Consider the following 19382-nt stretch of genomic DNA (forward strand, 5'->3'; position numbering starts at 1 on the left):
CAGAGTGTTGGCTTGTAGATGCTGCTTCAGGAGCAGCACTGCTGATCCCAGGGAGTCACCACCCAGAGCTCACCCATATTGCAATTCGGCAGCTCTGGCTGGGATCTTGCTCGGAGAAGACTCTGCTGGGCCTGGGGCAGAAGGGATGCTGGATGGTGGAGGGTGGAGATCAGGGTTTAGGCTGGGGAAAGGGGGACTTCCTGTTGAGTGTTGGGTTTCAGGCAGACCAACCAAACTGAACAGGGCAAAGACTTGGGATTAGCTTTTGAAGTATTTTCACTCAAGAATAAGGTCTGTTTTATGAAAATTCCCCTCCACAAGCCCCACCTGGACAGGCATGGTGGGCCAGGCCTCCTTGCTGGTAGGGTGGGGAGGGAGGCTGCCAAGCTAGGTCCTCACACCATCACACTCACCACCCCATCGTCAGCCACAAACAACTCTGGGGAGATGTGGAGCCAGATGACACCCCATCTTTGCACCTTAGTTGCCTCATCTGCAAAGCGGGGAGCTGCCATAGCTGCCTGCTTAGCAGTTTTGATCGCTGCTAACTTATCAGAATCCCAGGAAGCAGTTCGCAGAGGGGGTTCTCACCAAGACTGCTTTATTCACCTGCCTCCGCCCCCTCCCCAACTCAGAGCCTGGGGGACAAGCTCTGCTTGATCTGTTTATTTGTGAAAAGTCACGGGTCCCTTATGAGGGGAAGAGGGATGGTCGAGTCTTGAGGACCTGTCTGACGACCCTTAGGGTTTTAGCCACACTAGGAGGAGGCCTCACCAGCTGCACTTGCCTAGGGTGGCCTTGACGGCCATTCCTGATAGAGCTGGGTGCAAGGAGGCCAGGGCACTGGGGATCTCCAAGGCAGTGAGGTTAGCCCTGTTCCTGCCCCCAGGCCCCGCCTCACTCCTCCTTGGCCACGGTGAGAGGGCTCCATCCTCTCCCAGCCGCCATGCACACAGCCCTAGAAGTTGGCATTGGATCCTTCAGCACATCTCAGACTTATATTATTGTAACAAATCACTCAAAATTCCATTTTACAGTTAAATAGTACAGAAGACAGACAGTTTACTGTACAAGTAAGTTGTGCATTAAAAACAAACACATTAAGCAAATTATAGTGCAAAGCAGTTTTCACCCCTCTCCACCCTCTTTCCAGCTCTGGGACAGTTTTACAGAAGATATGAGCGTAGCAGGTATGGACACCTCAGCATGACAATATGTCACAAAACATCTGAACTCACCACCAACAAGCTTATAGTAACATGGTACCCAAACTTCTTCACTTCTTTGTGCTTTCTAAATCAGTGTGTTTGCCTAGTACAACTTTAAAGCAGCCTTGTAAATAAGGACCCATTTTTACCAGCCTGAGCCATTGGAACCCACTACGGGCCTTAAAAAACAGACTCAGCATGGCTGCCATCACTTTCAGTCAGGGAGTGGGAGGTGGGGGGTCAATTTATTTCCTGTGCCTGCCCCCATCAGGGCTCGGACATCAGGAAGGGGTAGTAACCTGGGGAGGGGCTAAAAGTGCTGCGCACTGGGAACCCAAGGGTGCCTCCCATGCGGGCCTGGGGCCAGTCTACAACCACAGAGAACAGGGGTGAAGACACGAGGGCAATGGTCTTGCAGCTGCTTCCTGAGAAGGGGTGGAGAGCCCCCCTGGCTGAAGGGAGTCAGAAGACACCCCCAGCGGCTATTTTGAAGAGATGGAGACTGCCTTTTCCAGTGTGGGTAGGACAAGAGAAACTGGAGCAGGAGGGGTTTGAATAAGACCACCTGAAGGGCTTCCTGTCAGTGCGTCTCCTGTGTGCTTATCTGGCTGTTGCCACGGCCTGGGGTGATACGGCAGACCAAGGGCCATCACAGAGACAACCACTGAGGAGTATTTTGCAGGGGAGACCTGGCGAGCCCCTTACAGCTCTTGTGTTCTGCCACGACGCAGCCGCCACACTCCGCCTCTCACCTCCACCGGAACACCCACACACCCTCTCGGACAAGTGCCCGAGAGTGACGGACGTGAGACTTCAGCATCTCACCAGGGTTTCCCTCTTTCCGCACCAGGGCTGGCCTTCAGTGGAAGTTGGTGGGATGCTGTTGAAGGAATGTGGCCTCCTGAGGAGGTACTAGGACCCTAACAATTCCACACTCTCAGAGCGGGGAGGGTATAGCTTACTACCATGGGGTAAGGTCCCTATAAGAGACTTTGTGTCTGAAAATGGTTGACAAGCTTTTTTTTCTTTCCCTAAAATCATCTTTAAAAACTGTTTTTTGCTCAAAACTGCTTTGGGAGCAGTCTGGTTACAGACGGAGAGCTGTACATTAGAGGCTGGGAGGCTGGGGGTTGCGGGTGTGCCCAGCTTGGCTGGACCTAGGTGGGACAGGGATGCTGACATCTGACTCCATGACCCCTCACCCCAAAGCTTTCTGCTGGGACCTATCTGGTCCCTGTGCTCTCTCCAAAAATGGCAATTGTGAGACCAGCCTAGAGGGAAGGGACCCTTCCCTGCCTCTACGGAGAACAGCGGATGAATGCCTTGGGCTGGTAAAGTGCATGGAGGACCCGTCTGCAGATGTTTTCCCTGGTTTTAGGGACTTGCTGCCACAGGCTAGTCTGCTCTGGGGACTGGGATCCATAGCCAGCTGGGATGGGGTCAGGGCCTCTTAGCTGCTGGGAGTTGTGAGGGAGCAGAGTGAGGGGTGGGCTTTGGAGTGTTCTCACTCCACCTCTGCCAGCAATTTCCTGGGTCCTCCAGATGGGTTCCTTCCCCACCCATACAATGAGGGACCCCCTCTCAGGGCTGGGGGACTTTCCAGTTTTAACTCAACTTGCGTAAACGTGGAGGGAGGGCTGGGCCCATGGGGTGTGGGGTAACTCAGGAAGGTGAGGTGGGGAGGTATTTCCAGCACCCCGCAGATAAGAGGCCAAACCGTATGGGCAAATGCCACCTCTTTTTGAAACAGAGATGGTCTCTGTCCCAGGAGGCTTGGGCCCCATGACAGCAGCGAGCGTAGCTGGGGACAGCCAAGGCATTCCGGGGGAGCTGGCAGGAGAAAGATACTGTGCCCACAGGAACGTGGGATGAGATGAGTAGGATCTGGGCTGGGGGCGGTGTCCTAGGGGAGGTCCCTAGCCCTCTGTACAAAGACATGGCTGAACTAGATGCTCTCAGAGCCAGCCACCAGCTCGGGGCTCCAAGGACTGTGGACTCTGGGCCTATGACTGCCCTGAGCCTAGGAGCTGGACCAGCCACTTGTCCAGAAGGTTCTTGGGGTCCCGGCTGCCGGCAGAAGCAGTCCACTTTGACCTGGGTGGTCAGTAGGGCCGCCACACGGCCTCGTCCATGCGGCCGGGTGTGCTCAGGGCGGTGGGCGAGTTGCTGTGGCTGCCATCAGCCTCCACGCCGTCGCTCTGGCCGCCGAGGCTGGGGTTCATGAGGTTGCCGGCGGCGACAGAGGCAGCGCTGCTGGTGCAGGAGGCCAGCATGCGGGTGGGCGAGCGGTCGCCCCCGCTGCTGCTGCCGGCCACCATGGAGAACTGGTAGGAGCCGGAGGACGCGCCGTAGTAGAGGTGGTAGGGGGACGGGTTGGCCTGGAAGGGCCCGCTCTGGTTCTGCGGGGCTCCCGGGTAGGGCGGCGGGAGGTAAGTGTGGTGGAAGCGGCTGGTGGCCGGCATGCTGGCCACGCTGAGGCTGCTGATGCTCGTGCCCGAGGGCGTGGCGCTGTAGGGGAAGGCGGCTGACATGGCCCCCGGGTAATGCATCCTGGGATCGGGGAAGCGGCTCTCCGTGAGAGCTGGCAGCGCTGAGAAGGAGCGGTCGAACTGGCGGGGGTCGGAGAAAGGGTTCAGGTCCGAGGTGCCTGGGGACAGCAAGGAGGATGGTCAGTCGCAGCCCAACATCACCCTGGGGATCCTTCTTTAAAAATGACCTCAGGTTCTGGTTCACAGGCCTGTTGGGGGGATCCTTGGCTCTAGTTCTGGTTCTGTCCGATAGCCCCGAGTCACTTGGGGGCTGGAGCCTGCCTGACTCAGAACACTGCCCCACCTGGGAAACAGGTGAGAGCAGGTGACTGGGCCGCAGGTGGCCAAGGGGGTCGCTGGTGCAGGCAGAGAAGGAGGAGGGCTGTTCTTTCTCCTCCTGGAATCCTCTTCACATCCTACCAGAGCAGAGGCCTGTTGAGGGGGTGAAGGTGGGCCCCCAGCTGGGCTGTTGGTGTGTGGGGAGCTGAGGACAGGCCAGGACACGGCGCCCTGCAGCCTGGCCCGTCAGCTCCCGCCTCCCTCCCTCCCTCCCCGTTAAGAGCTAGCACAACTGTGGGTATGAAGAGGGTCTCCAACATTCCTGTGAGATTGGGAGTTAGGCCCTGCTTTTGCAGATAAGGAAACAGAGGCAGAGAAAGATCCATTCTCCTGAGGTTGCACAGAAAGCACTGGAACTCGTCATGAGGCCTCTGCTTTCTGCTCTCTGCTGGGCCTGCACCTCTCCAGCCCAGGTGGGGCTCAGTTAGGTTACATGAGCTTCTGCTGGTAGTGGGGGGTCTGGGTCCACAGCAGCTCTGTCTGCCACTCCCACCCCTCACTTCACCCTGGACCTGTGTCTCCAGGGCTGCCCTGCAGGCTGAAGCTGACTAGTGGCCAGACAAGGATCAGATGCCACACTCACCTGCCCCTGCAGCAAAGTGAGATGGCAGCCAGAGGGGCTTGGTGGCCTGAACCTTGCCCTTGTCACAGAGAGACCCAGGGTCCAGCCCAGGCTCCGCCCTGGCTCTCACAGGAGTTTGGCTCCCCAAGGGCTCCAAGACAAACGTACACCAGTCTCTGCCCCATACTTCTGTAATCACAGACCCCTGAAACCTCAACATTCAAAGGGGCTTCAAGATTGAGTCTAAACTCCTTAATAGGAAAACTGAGACTCAGCGAGGGTGAGGCACTTGCCTAAGGGTCACACAGCACATTGGAAGTGGCATAGAATCTTGGGGTTCTCAGTCCTGAGCTCTGATATGTGCCTGAGAGGTAGCTGTCTCATCTTTGAAGCAGCACAGAATGGAAGTTAACTGTGTGGTCTCTGAGGTTAGAAACTTATCTCGGTCCTGACACTTACTAGATGTGTGTCCTTGGGCAAGTCACTTAACCTCTCTGTACATCAGTTGTCCCACATGAAAAATGGAGACGATAACAGTCCCTAGGATTAAATTAGTTAATACACGTAAGGTGCTTCCACTGGGCAGAGTAGGGGCCTGATGAGGGTTTGTGTTGTTCTGGGCACACAGGAGACCTGGCCCATTCAGGGCCCTGCGAAGGTGCACCCCTGACACTCGGCGTTCCTTGTACCAGGCCAAGAGGGTGACTCTGAGCAGCAGCGGTAGGTGGATGAGTCCCCAGCAGCAGTCCCAAGATGAAGTCTGTCTGTCCCCATGCCCTCTACCCACCAAAGACTAAAGGCTGGAGAGGACTCAGGAGGAGGCCAGCCTCCGTCCCTGGCCAGCTCCAGGTGGGCACAGCCTGCCGTCACTGATGTGTGGCTGAGGCTAGAGCTGTGGGTGCCTTCAGGCCTTGCTTCCCAGATCTGCCTGAGGTGCTGTATGACCTCAGATGACACTTGTAACTTCTCTGGCCTTTGGGGTCTTCCTGATTCAGCTGGGGGCGGGGATGGTTCCTCAGCGGCAGGCTCTGGTCCTGTATGTGGATCAGAATGGAATGATGCTCCCAGGCTCAAGGTGGAGAGATGTGGGGACAAGGGTCTGGGTGACTGGGGCCTTCTGGCACATCTGGAACCCTTCCTAACAGACCCCTTGGTTGGTCAGTGTTGCTTGGAAGCCTATGGCTTCAGGGGAGCCTGGCTCATGCGCTCACTTCCAAACCCCAGGGGAGAAGCCTTGTCGGCAGCGCCTGGCCCCTCAAGCACAGCAGAGTAGGGGGCTGACACCTGCTCTGAGCCCAGCAAAGTGAGTGCTGCTCGGCTGACAGGAACCCATTTTCAAAACAAAGGAAACCTAAACAGGGACCCCAGGATGCGATAGGGGGGCCTGGTGTGGGGGGGCTGCAGTCCCGGAAACAGAAAGCCAGGCCAGGTGGGCCTGTGTGTGTGGCACTTGGGGGTCACATGGGCTGCAGGCAGACCAGCCTGATCTGCTGCTGTCCCATCCTGCCTCCTCCCAGGGTAAGGGGAGTGTCTGCCCTCAGCACCCTCTCAGCTCCTGCCCCCATCCCCACCCCCTCCAGTCCAGTAGCCCCAGGAAACCAGAGCTGGCCAGGCCGCTGTCGAGCAGCCAATCCCAACACTGGAAGGAAATGTTTATTTTCTTCTCCAAATTGCCCCAGCTGCTGTGTGGTGGCTGAATGAGCCCTTTGAGCTGTGAGAAGCCCCCATTGTGGGCGGCCGCAGCTGGGGGGCTGGGGACTGGGGTACAGACGGGTTGGGGCCTCAGCACTGCTTGCCAGTGACCAAAGCTGGGGGGTCAAAGCTATTAACAGGAACCCAGAGAAGTGGTGGTGGAGCATCCTGAGGGGGGCCCCCAAGATGGAGTCTGAAAGCAGAGGCTTGTCCCACCAGGAGGGAGGGCCAGTGAGAGTGACTCCCCAAGCCTGACCCTCCTAATACCCCTCTGTGATCGATATTCCTTCTTCCCACTTTACAGATGAGAAAACTGAGGCTCAGAGGGATGAAGCAAGTTGCCTAAGATCATACAGTCAGTATGTGGTAGAGCTCAAATTCCTAGCTAGGTCTACCTGACTGCTGCCTCCTTGGTCTTGGTGGTCAAAAGCCCTTCCTCTCACTCCAAAGGGGACAGGCCTGAGGACGAGGGACATGGCTTGTGTGAAGGACCCCGTAGGCTGCCTGCACTCTAGTGCTGTGGGTGGTTAGGGAGCACCCTGCCTCAGGATACAGCAGAAGGGGATGGACTGCGTCAGCCACTGCCCAACACAGGCCCAACCTCCTTTCCTCCCAGTCCGGGGGAGACAAGGGCTCTGCCCGCTGCTGGGCCAGGTCTGGCCCTAGTGGGCTGGACAGAGGGTGGGCAGGCCTGCCTCAGGCCCCATCAGGTGCTGATTCCCAAGTTCTGTCCACACAGCTGGGAAGAGTGGTGGGCTCTTCTTTCACGCGAGCTGCTGGACAGGAAAGGACACCACTGTTTGCCCTCACCTGTTGGAGTCCAGAGCTCCCTGGCTGGGTCCCAGCTCCACTCATGGCAGGCAAAGGCCTGGAGTATCAGGCTGCTGTGCCTGGACAAATGCTGGCCTGTGGGGCACTGGAGCACAGACAGCTTTCGGCAGGGGTGGGCATGAGCCCCGAGCACCAGCCGCAGCCTCCTGAGGTCGGACCCTCCCTGCAGCCCCTGGGCTCGAGAGCTGCTGAGTGTCTCAAACTCCATGGCCCATGGCTCAGGGCGGCTGGACCTGGGGCCTCTCCTCTCCTTGGGGGCTCAGCAGGGCCAAGGCCCAGCTTCCCAGGCCAGAAGGGAGGTACCTTCTCTTCACACCAGGAGGCTGCACCAAGTCCCCTCATCGTGGCATCGTACCTGGCACACATGGCAAGGGCTGGTGGCTCCCAGTAGGGGCTCCCTTGCCTTTGCTCTCAGAAGTGCAGGAAGTTCCTGGGGGCAGGTGCTGTGGACACTTTGAACCTGGTTGTTGATGGGCTGTGTGACCCAAGTGTGGCTCTTAACCTCTTAAGCCTCAATTCACTCATCTGCCATATGGGTTCTAACCAGGGCCTCAAGGACACCCACAGTGCATGACAGCAGCCAGCCCTCCCACCTCCGTCCAGTCCTGGTGACGAGCGCTCTCTGCCGTCGCCTGGCCTGAGGGCCAGCTCTGCACTCAGCCTCCTTAACCCCAGCGCCCTGGCCAAGAGAACCTGGAGGGCCAATATTCATCATCCAGCCATCTGCTGAGCACCTGCCATGTGCCTGGCGCCTGCACACCTGCACAACTGGGTGGCCTGCCCAAGATCAGGTTCAGTTGTGCCCACTGCGTTCATCCAGCCATGAGGGTAGACTCCACCTTGGGCTTCAGCCCAGAGGTCTCCCTCCTCCTTCATGTTTGGGAAGAGTCTCTAGGCTGCATGGGGCCCTTTCTCAGGGGATGCTGTGTGTCTCTCCAAGCCTGCAACATCACTTTACAGTTTACTCAAAAGTCTGTTTGAGTGTGGTAATGTCATCCTGGGTCCAGGCAGAGGCATCCACCACCACCCCACTTTCAGACAAGAAAGCTGGGGCTTGGGGGCCATGGTGTCCTCATCAGACAAGCGTCTATCTCAGGCTCCTTGGGCAAGTCCTGCCCAATTTTGACGGGTGCACTGTTCCCTGAGGTAACAGGGAGAGCCTGGACTCTGTCTAACCATTCATGCTGGTCCCTGGGGCCAGGCCCCGCAATGACACATGGTGGGTGACAATAAACGTTTGCCGAGTGAATGAAGGAAGGGCCGAGCCCAGGACCAGGCACAGAGCAGGCCCCCAGAGCAGATGTGTAGGAAAGAATGGGCACCATGTGCCTCCTTATTAAACCAGGGCAGAGCAGTGAATGACCTCTGATGAGCTACTGGTCTGGAGCAGAAGGACCACATCCAGGTCCAGGTCCCCATCCACCTTCCCCACTGCAGTCCCGCTGTGCCGTACCTTGGATGGGGGTCTGGGCCTGGCTGCTGAAGTGGCTTGTGGTGCTGAGTGAGCCGCGGGGGCTGGGCGTGCTTGGCGTCACCCGCATGCGCAGACGCTCCAGGTCCCCGAAGCGGTCGGGGAACGCCTTGGTCTGGTCCTCCAGCTTCTGCCGATGGCCTGCAGAGCATGGGAGCCCATGAGCAGCTGGTTCCTGAGAGTCTCAGGGGGACAGAAATGCCTTGTTCTGCTGGGAAGTTCTCCGTGAGGTCCAACCTTACGTCTCTGCAGGGTAGGTCACCACCAACCTCTTTTCTGAACAGAGAATGGTCAGTATGTGCCACCCTGGCGCTGCCATGATCTCACTCTGACCTGTGAGCAGGAATACTCACTTATTCCATAGGTGACCCTCAGAGAGGGGCTCCAGGCCACAGAGCCTGGAGTTGTGGGGGTCAAGATTTGAATGTGCAGTTTCAAATCAAAACCTGTGACCTGAACCTCTACGATACACTTTTTGGCAGGAGAATCTGAGGCAGTAGGCATGAGAAAGGGGCTCAAGCAGGCCCCTGTGGGAGTCAGGGAGAGGACGCAGGGCTGCTGCTACCATCTGCCTCCCAGCGCCGCTCCCGCCACACACCTGCGAGGGTAATGGGGACGGCCCCAGAATGGGAATGTGGGCTCCTCCAGCCTGGAGCTGCCCTGGGACCCAGAACATGTCTTCTCTTCTCTGGGCCTCAGACAGGAGGGGAAACTCAGCAGGATGCTGGGAAGTGGTGTGGGGCACTATGTGAGGGGCTGGACTCCCATCTCTGTCCAGAAGCTGGGTACAGGGGACCAGTGTACCTGGCTTGAGACATCACACCTGGAGAAACTGCCAGCCTTTCCCATTATCCTCTGCCATGGCCCACACCAGATGGACCCCAGCCTCGCCTCCAAGACCTCAGAGGTGCTGGCAGGGTCAAGGTGGCCAGGCCCTGCCTTCAAGCAGCCAGCCAAGGCCACCCTCAAGGCTTCTCAAATGACATTAAGCTTGCAGGGACACACACACACACACACACACACACACTTTTTCAATTACTCCTTTTAGATTTCACAAGCAACATGTGAATATCTACAAAAATAAAAGCATTACAGGTAAGGCTAATGGCTCCCCTGACCCACTCTCAATCCCTGCCTAGAAATACCCATGTGATCAATTTGGAGGTCTCTCTTTCTAGCTCCCCCCACCCCTTTTTTTGTCTTTTCATACATGTAAAACAGAGCAAGCTTCTCATGGAACTTTCTGGAATGGTCTCAGCCTGGTTGTATCATTCTGTAATTTGCTCCTTGAGTAGCACACCCTGGGGGGCCACCTCAGTTTGCTTATCTGTAAGATGGGGAGAGTGACCCAGCCCCACAGAAACAACAGAGTTCCTGGGAAACCCTGGGAGCCCACCTGGGACACAGTGAGGATCACTAGAGGGAGGAGGGTGGTGTGGCACTGCTAAGCCCATGGGTGTCCCTTGCTCCTGCTTGTCACATCCACTGGAGGCCGCTGTCCACTCAGCTGTTCCTCTCAGATGGACACTTAGGCTGTTTTACCTCCATTATTCCCTCGCATGAGACATTCCCAAGAAAGTTTCTGATCACAAACCTTCTTGTGTCGGGGGATTTCTCCAGGGCAGACATTTGAATAGACTGCTCACTGCGAGGGATGAACAGCCTTCCACTGATCAGCCTGTTGGCGAAGGCTGGCCCATTCTGCTCCACCCCATCCTTGAGGGAGGAGGCCAGGCAGGCAGGCTGGCCCAGTCCTCTTTTTACAGACAAGAGAACTACGACTCAGAGTGGTGAGAAGTCTTGCCTGAGGTCACACAGTGAGAAGGGGGAAGGATCTCCAAGATCTAGGATCCCTGGAAACAAAGCATTAGGGAGGGGCTAGGGGAGATGGAAAGGCTTGATTGAGTCCTGGGGTCTGCAGTGACATGTGAAAGTTTCTAGATTGAGGGCGAGAGAAGAGAGAAGTAGGTGGGAGGTAAAATAAAACACACCGTGCTTCCTGAGGCTTGGAAGATGTCATCCTGGGGGCCTGGAAAAGTGTGAGATGACTCTTCACTGCTGATGGGAATGAGGGGACAGAGCTGGAGGCTTCAGAATGGGCCTGATTTCTGATTTTTAAAATGGGGATGCAAGGGATTCGGGTACCCGCAGACCCCCAGGCTCGTTGCACATCCTAGCCACAAGCTCAAATAGGCCTCTGAGAGCCCTCAGAGATGCAACAGGTTGCCCTGGGAGCCACAGTGGGCTCAGCAAGTCACCAAGGACCAGGGAACCCACTTTCTCTGAGGAAGCCCCAGGCCCGAGCCCATGGGACACTTGGCAGCCAAAATGAGACCACCTGGCCCCCAGCCAGGCCCCCCCTCAACCCTGCTGCTCTCTCCCAGGATCCTTGGCAACAGGGAAACTGGACTGAGGTAGCTCTGGCTGGAGCTGGGGCTGCAAACTCAGATGACTATGGGGACCGGGCAAGTCACATAAATGAAGCATGTGGGATGGGTGGGGACTGGGGCAGGCTGGAGAGGGTATGCCTTGCAGAAGGGGCAGTTGCCATCCAGTCCAGCTGACTGGAGCCCTGCTTGGGGTGGGCCCAGTGTTGCCAGAGCTTCTAATTTACCAGAAGCCAAAAACCAGCTTGTATGTGAAATCTCCCAGATTTTACATGTTGGCAATTAATTCAAATACTGAACACAACAACAACAACAACAACAACAACAAACCCACCCGCTTTATAGGACGTGTCCTGCCCAGGGGCTGCAAGTTTGCAATCTCCAAGTCTGAGATATCATTTTCTGGTTGGTTGTCTAACCTTAGCTACCGAGGACTGGGTGATGGATACCCCTCAGGAGGCAGGCTCTGGTGGAGTGCTGCAGGGTTAGGCCCCAGTCCTGACAGGCCTTGGAGGAAACTGCCCTTGTTGCTGAGGCCACTGAAAATGGCAGGGCAATGTGGATGAGCTGGGGCACGAATGAATTCAGAACAATCTCAACAGGCAGGAAGCCGGCTGGATAGCTCTGGAGACCGCAGACTGACCTGACAGCAGCTTGGGTGCAGAGGATCTGGGTGTCTTAGTCAACCACAAGCCTGATGTGAGCCAATGGGGCTACACAAAAGCTGGTGCAAAACCTCAGGCCTTGCTATCATCACCACTGGTGAATAAAGTCCCGTTTCTGAGTTACACTGTGTACAAAGTGTTTACAGATACTCCTGTGGCCCAGCGGAAGGAGGGCGGGGTTCACAGCTGGCCTGGGTTCGAGGATGGGCTTTGCCGCTTGCAGCCTAGTGGCCTCACTCAAGTCACACCCCTTTGCCCCACCCCAAGCCAGTGTCCACATCATGGTGCCCTCACAGGTCATGGTGCTGGCCAAACAAGGTCTCTGGACTCTCCTCACCCGCACAGGTCACTGTCATCTGCAAGGTCACTTCTACACTAGCTGGTGCCAAGGGAGGCAGGATTATACCCCCACATAGAGACCAGGGCACTGAGGCCAGGATGGTAAGTCCAGTCTGGGACACACAGCCAGGACAGCAGAGCCAGCATCGGCACCCAGGCCCCGACTCTGAGTCCACTGCTTTTTCTCCTGACACTCTCCTTTTGGCCCCACTTTACAGATGGGGCCACTGAGGCTTCAAGATGAGTCCTGTGCTAAGCGGCTGCCCTGAGATACAAAGGAGGTAATGTGGCCCCAGAGCACACACTCCCACCATGGGCTATTCTGCCTCCACGTAGGGCAGACTTTCTGGAGGGGGGAGTTTTAACAGCACTTTGGGACTCGCTTCCCTGTTGCTGTGGAACGCTGGAGCCACGGCCAGGGAGGGGCCAAGGGGGGCCAAGGCGGCGACACGTGGCCAGGGCGCCAGAGAGTCTCAGAGCCACGGGGTCGGCCTTCACACTGGGAGCAGAACGGAACTTCCTGTGCCCGAGGAAAGAAGATGGGCCTTCAGAAAAGATCTCTTTCATTCGGCTGCCCACAGTGAGAGCTGGGTGGGGAGCCCTGGCCTGGCTCACTTGGTCAACAGGGGCCCAGCCCTTTCATGCCATGCCTCAGTTTCCCCTCTGCACAACCTGCTCACTGAGGCCCTTTGAGCTTTGAAAGTCCCTGACTTGACTGCAAGAATCAGCCACTGGCCAGACAAGGGCCCCCAGAAGGAAGGGAGGCAGGGTGGAAGGGAGGCAGGGCTGCTTGCGCCGGGGCCCTCCCGTCACCTCCTCCTGCTGCTGCTGGTCCCAAGGATTCTCTGCCTCCCATATTTCAGAGCTGCAGCTCAGGCATGGCCCCAGTCAGGAATGCCTTCCTGCCTTTGGGGCTCATCCTGGGAGCCCCTCCTCCAGGAAGTCCCCTTCCCCCAGAACCTCTGCAGGTTAAGAGCAGTACTAGCAGGAACGGAAATAAAACAGCAGCTGACTTTTACCGAATACTTCCTCCACTCCAGTGTCTAAGCAGCTGACATGCTCTGCCTTCTTTCACCTGCATTATCCCCATGAGGGAGGTCTACCACTGTCCCCAGTTCACAGGTGAGAAAACTGAGGCTCAGTGATGGTCAGCGACATGCTTGAAGTCCCACACAGAAAGCACCTGGCCACGGTGTCTTCCTGGAGCCATCCTGCAGGAAAAGAGCCTGGGTTTGGAAAATTGGGCTCCAAACAAAGGATGTTAGGACCCAGCCCAGGCTCAGGGCCCAAAGCTGCTCCCTGCAGGTGCAGGAGGGTGGGCCTGGGAAGAAGATGAGAGGGTCTCAGTGGACTCCACCAGCAGCCCTGCCCTGCTCTGAAGCTCAGTGCTAAGAGTCTAACCCTCTAATCACAACCTGTTCTAACCCACCAAGTCCCTCTCCTCCTCTGGACTTCAGTTTCTACACCTGGCAAGTGGGTATCACATTGTCTAACCCCTGAGGTGAGGATGACCTGGAGGACAGGCCCCAAGCGTTTCAAAGCAGAGTGCTTTGTGGGGAGGATGGAGACTGCCTCAGGAAGGCCCTACCTTGGCCCTCTGGACCTGGCTTGGGCTGCCCATCAAGCCTCCAGCAGCTGAGCTCAACTTACTGACAGCTCCAATGTCACCTTGATTAGTGCTCTGAACCTCATTTATGACCCTCCAGGGCCCACTGGCAAAGGCCTGTCCCTACAGCTCTTACCCACTGGTGATGTGGGCAGGTCACTCTCTCCTTCTGGGCCTCGGTTGTCCCATCTGTGAAATGGGGATCACACCCTAAATCTGGAGGGTGTGAACAGATTGCAAGAATTAAACAGCCCGCCTGGACCTGACCCTCAAAGAAGGCGTACTGGGTTCACAACTCCTCCTCAATTCACTTAGACCGTGGGTTGCCCAAAGTTGTAAGTGTGTGAGAAGGATCAGAGTGGGGTCCATCCAGGTGGGTGATTCACCCAGGGTCACACCAGCAGGAGCTTGAGGACAAGGGCTGGATTCTGGGCGGGGCTACCTTACCACCATTCCCAGGGCATCACCAGCTAGGCCAGTCCTGGGTCTGCACACTTGCCAGGCACCTGGTGCTTTGAGGGGAAACCCAGAGGCCATCAAGGCCATCTCCCTGCCTTCACGCTGGCCCAACACAAGCCCCTGTGATGAGAGTGGCAACCACTTGAGCAGGCATCCACGACATGCTGAGCACTGTGCCAGGTGGGACACATATATCGTTTCCAAGGGCCATGACCCTCTGAGGGGCCACTACCATCACATTCATTTTACAGATGGAAAAGTGGAGGCACATGATAAAGGTCAAACCTAGAATGGTCAGCATATTGCATGGAGTTTGCTTGCTAAGGTCTTGGCTTCTCAAGACCTCCAAGAGAGGAGAGCTGGGTTCCTTGGCAGTGAGGTCTGACTGGCAAGAGGCCAGCTCAGGGTCCTGCTGCAGCTGGGTGGGAGGGAGCAGGAGGCCAACGAGGGCAGGGAGCAGGGAGAGCAACACTGGGCAGGGCCACAGGAGCAGCTTGGCCTGTGGGGAACAATGTGGGCCCCACTGTGGGGCCCCTCACCCATCTGAGGCCGCTCGGCCACCTCCTTGGTTGTTGGGCCTGGCCCTGGTGCAGCCACAACCCAGACACAGCAGCCACTGTCTGCCCAGCCCTGGGGTGGGGCACCCAGGCCCAAGGCCCACTCTGCGGCCTGTCAGGAGATTTACACCCGACTCTTAACAGCCGCGTGGAATCGCAAGCTGGTACCAGGCCCGGGGTGGTCTGCCATGAATCGGCCCCCTGTGAGCAGACGGAAGCTGCTTGGTGGCTGGGCAGAGAACCGGGCTGGCAGGAGGGCCAGCAGGCAGGGAGGCAACTAGCCCCTTCCCAGGGCCACAGCTGGGGCTTCCAGCAGCCTGGGGTTGATTCGGGGAACCCGGGAGGTCTGAGGCTAACCCCTTCCCTCTTGCTAGGAGCACTCCCCCGGGGAAGAGGGGACCTAGGAGCCAGGTGTGGGGAGCAGTTGTCTCAACCTGGTCATCCCTCCAATCCCCACACCTGGAGCTGAGGACGGAACTGCGGCAACTTTAGGATGGCTGGATGGCCGGATGGCCACAATTTAGCTGCCAGCTTAGGGTCACTTTTCCTGCCCCCAGTAGCCACAGTGGCTGCTCACCTCCCTCAGGCCTCTGTTCAAATGTCACCTCTTCAGGAGGCCTCCCTTGTTCCCCCTCCTCCTGTGAGTCCCATCCCCTCGCTCTCCTCCCCTCCCCTAGCTTCAGTATTCTTCATAGGACTTCTCATAGCCTGAAATTAAACTAGCTAATCATTTGTTTACCTCGCTTATCCATTCAACAAATATTTCCTGAGCACCTACTAAGTGCTCACATCTGTGTTCCAGGGTCTACACCAGTGCCTGGCAAAGCAGAGGACAGAACCCCTGCCCTGCGGAGCATATACAGTAGTCAGGGAAGATGAAAAATAAATGAAATGAATGAGTGAATGAATAAATGAAAGTGATAAATAAAATTAAAGCTGGGAAGTAAAAGGGGGGTTGGGGGATGCCTGTGTGTGTGATCTGAAACAATGTGTCAGGGAAGGGCTCACTGAGAAGCATGAGCAAAGACTCCAAGGTGGGAAGGAGTGAGCCATAAATCTGGGGGTGTCTGGGAAAAAGTGTCTCAGGTTGGAGGGAATAGCAGTGCAAAGGCCCTGAGGCAGAAATGTGGCTGCCCAGTTCAAAGACTGGCTAGGAGGCCAGGGTGGCCAGAGTTGGGTAAGCAAGGAGGAGGAGGTGTCTGAGAGGAAGGCAGAGGGCTAACGGGCACAGACAAGATTGGGCCTTGTGGGCCACGGTGACAACAGCACAGTTTACCATCTCTCCCCACCCCTGCTGTCACCCCTAGAGAGCCAAGAGGGCCACAGCCCGTTTGTTGGGTTTTGTGTGGTGTACCCAGCTTCCAGAACAGTGCCTGACACATGGTAGGTACCCAGGAAAATACTTGTTGAAATCATCTCATGTACATTTTGGGGAAGAAAAAGCCCCCAGGCAAGATGCCAGAGCCGCCCCTCTGCCTCTGGCAGCCCTGAAGAACCTGCGTCCTGCCCTTCCAGGTACTGTGCCCTGGGAGACGGGGTGAGCGGTTCCCAAACTGGGTTCCACACCAGGATCGCCGGGTGCTGCACCACCTCCTGCCCGTGTCCTGGATCCTGCTCCACCTGCTTCTTAACCAGCCCCCGGTGACTAGGAGGGACATCAGCACTGAGAACCTCAGAAACCGAGGAGGCCACACAGGCAGGAAGCCACCAAGCCAGCCTTCAAACCCAGCCGGCCACCTGGCTGCAGACCGGGCACGCTCTGCAGGGCAGCGGAGGGGAACGACCTGGCCACAGAACCCACAGCCGGGCCTCGGGGACCTGCAGGCGCCCACTCCTTGGCTCCCAGGGCCAGCCTCTACCTCCACCGCTCCGCACAGGAGGCTCAGCCTTCATGTGGGGTCGGGGGTCACAGAGCAGGAGAAAAGAACAGAAGGGAAACACTATTAATAACCCACTTCCAGCGGGACAGGCAGCTAGAAACTCACTTAATGCTCACCTTCCAGAGCAGAGGCTAGTATCACGCCCATCTTACAGATGAGCACACTGAGGTGGCAAGGTCCCTCCAAGTGGCCCTTGCTTCCCTGAACCCCAGGCTGGAGCCCCTGGGGTGCACCAAAGCTCACCCTTGGGCAAGTGACTTGCCTCCTGGCCCGTCTCCTCCGGGGGTTGTTGAGGATCACTGAGGAGACTCTGCATAGGGCCTGGCCCACAGGGAGCGCTCAGTGACCAGCAGCGGCTGAGCTGGCCTCTTATCACTCAAAGGCGGGAAGTCTAGAAAGGAGGAGGATTTGCCCATGGTCACAGAGTGAAGGCCAGGTTGGGGCTGGAACCCAGGTGTTGGTGAGACCTGACCTGAGGGCCAGAGTGGGCGGGGCCAGAGCAAGCAGGTGCTTAGGTGGGAGACCAGGAGAAGCATCCCCTCCTACATCTGCTATTTTCTATAAATGAGCTACTGCTAAGATTTTGTTTCAACAAATCACTTTAAAACCACTGATCTGTCTCAGGTCATGCAGCGGGGCTGGCCTCTGACTCTGGCTCGTCTCTGGGCCTGACTTCTTCCCCTTCCCCCAAGAAGGGGCTGTCTCAGGTCTGGGGACCTCAGGGGAGAAGAGCTGGTAAGCACATGACTGGGGGCTCCCAAGGGCAGGGCTTCTCCACCCTCATCCAAGCAGTCTCAGTAGGGGAGGGTGGGCAGCTCTGGGCTGGGCAGGGCTGAACCCTGAGGGATTCCAAGCATCACCTGGCCCCTGGGAGCCTGACCACCTGCTCTAAGACTCAGCTTGCATGCCTCTACACACCGTGTGCTCCCTGCTTTGTGGAGTGGCTCCTAAGTGCTCATCATCACATTGAGCCTGTGGCTCCTGTTCATACTGAATCTACTCCTAGAGGCTTAGAGAAAGATATCACCTCCTTCAACAGAGATGTGATACCTCTATTATAATGACCTGGGTTTCTCAGCAGCCACCCTGATGCTGATAAAAAGAGGTTCACCATTGACTAATGGTGGTGGTGGTGGGAGTGCAGGGTGGTGGCCAGCTACTAGGGATGACAGAACACCACAGATCCAGTGACTCACAAGGACCCTCCCTCTGCTACAGCCAGATGCTAGCCACATGCCATCACTGATTTCCAGGCCTGTGGGCTGCGTGGTATCATCCCACTTCCTGAAGGAGGGAGCTGAGGCCCAGAGAGGTCAGGGACTTGCCCAAGGTCCCCCAGCCAGGCCAGCTGGCTCAGATTCTGCTCTCTGTACCATGGGCCGATGGCTCACAGGGGCTTCCCAGCCATCACCACCTTGAGACTCTTGGGGTCACTGACCTGGTTCACAGATGACAAAACTGAGGCCAAAAAGGAGGCATGACTTGTCCAGAGCCACAAAGCCCAAGGCCAGGGGCACAGATCCATCCATATCCAATCCCATCAGGAAGGAAGCAGCAGGAATTTGGCCAGGGCAGGTGCCAGCTGGGAGGTGAATAACTGTGGGCCTGATGACGACGCTCAGGAGCTCAGGGCAGGCTGGAGGAGGTGGCCCTGAGAAGCCAGGAGGGAAATTCTTCCAGGGCTGCTGGGCTCAGCTCTGAGCCTTTCCCAAGTGGCCAGGTGCTGGAGCTGGCTCAGGAATTGGACAGATAGGGAGGCAGGCCTGCCTGATACCCAAGAAGGGAGGGCGGCCCAGGGCCAGGTGTGGGGCCCCCACTGGTGATGCCCTGGCACAGCTACACACCTGTTCTCAGCCTCCTGGGCACTGAGGACAGACCAGGAGCTTGTCCTCCTGCCCACTCAGCTCCGGAATTAGAATGGATTGGAATGGAAGGCTGTCTCCTGGAAGACTGGGCACCTCCCTGCACCTAAGACAGTGTGAGGCCCTGGTCAGCTTCTCAATGTCCCAGAGCCTGGATTCTCTCCTCCCTGAAACTGAGGTGACTCTTTAGCTCAGGATCCCAGGAGACAATAAATGTTTACTAAACTGTAAAGGGCCACAGTTACAAACAGAAGGACCAGGCAGCTCTTAATACACCAGGCTGAGCATGCTGTGAGTAGGGCCAGTCCAGATAAGAGCTCTGGTTGAAGCTCAAGAAGCAGCCAGTCCAGTGATGACCAGCTGGTTCTTTGTTTCATTCATTCATTCATTCATTCAGGGAACACAGGCCTCTGGCCCACTCTGTGGAAGCAGCCCCTCCAGTTTCCTCAATCTGAATCTGCAAATCCCCGGTCATTCAGTGGGCAGAAGCAATGAAACACAAACTCTCTCTGATGCTAAAATGCACAGATCAGGGCTCTCGGGACAGAACAGGCGCTCAATAAACATTTGCAGAATCAAACTTGCATTGCTAATCTTGAGATGTGGGTCCTGGGTCAGCGTCTGGGCTCTGGGCGGCTTGAGTAAGTCACACACTGAGATTCAAAGAACATTTCCAAGGAGGGGATCTGGCCTCACAGCCAGAGCAGCTCCTGCTTTTGATGACTGCCTCCCTCTGCCACTGGCAGACGAACGTGGGGTGGAGTAGAACAAACCTGGACTCTACCCCCAAACACACACACAATCACACACGCACGATCATACACACACACACACACACACACACACACCCCTCTTCTGAAGTCTTTTCCATCTTTTTCCTCTCCTTAAAGGATGCAAATCCATAGTTTCCCAGCCCCTGGCCCCCAGTGGGCAGTCATCTCTGGGGAGCGGGGAGGGGGTCATGTTGATTCTCTCATCTCCCCTTCCCAGCCTCCT

General features: G+C 56.9%; 1 protein-coding gene across 2 annotated transcripts in view; it reads right to left on the reverse strand.

The window, feature by feature from the left end:
- Positions 1 to 1029: 1029 nt before the first annotated feature.
- Positions 1030 to 19382, reverse strand: part of RUNX3 (RUNX family transcription factor 3) — a 60367-nt gene continuing 42014 nt past the window's right edge. The window contains exons 5-6 of one of the 2 annotated variants that reach the window (XM_006189509.3): positions 8614 to 8772; positions 1030 to 3855 (exon numbers count right to left, since the gene is read on the reverse strand). In XM_006189509.3, coding sequence (XP_006189571.2) covers positions 3311 to 3855; positions 8614 to 8772 — 704 coding nt within the window. In that variant the 3' untranslated portion in view covers positions 1030 to 3310. Of the gene's footprint in view, positions 3856 to 8613; positions 8807 to 19382 lie in introns of both variants that reach the window. The other variant, XM_032495515.1, reaches the window with a different exon arrangement.

Source organism: Camelus ferus, chromosome 13 (genome assembly GCF_009834535.1).
Source record: "Camelus ferus isolate YT-003-E chromosome 13, BCGSAC_Cfer_1.0, whole genome shotgun sequence".
In the NCBI taxonomy this organism is placed as follows: domain Eukaryota; kingdom Metazoa; phylum Chordata; class Mammalia; order Artiodactyla; family Camelidae; genus Camelus; species Camelus ferus.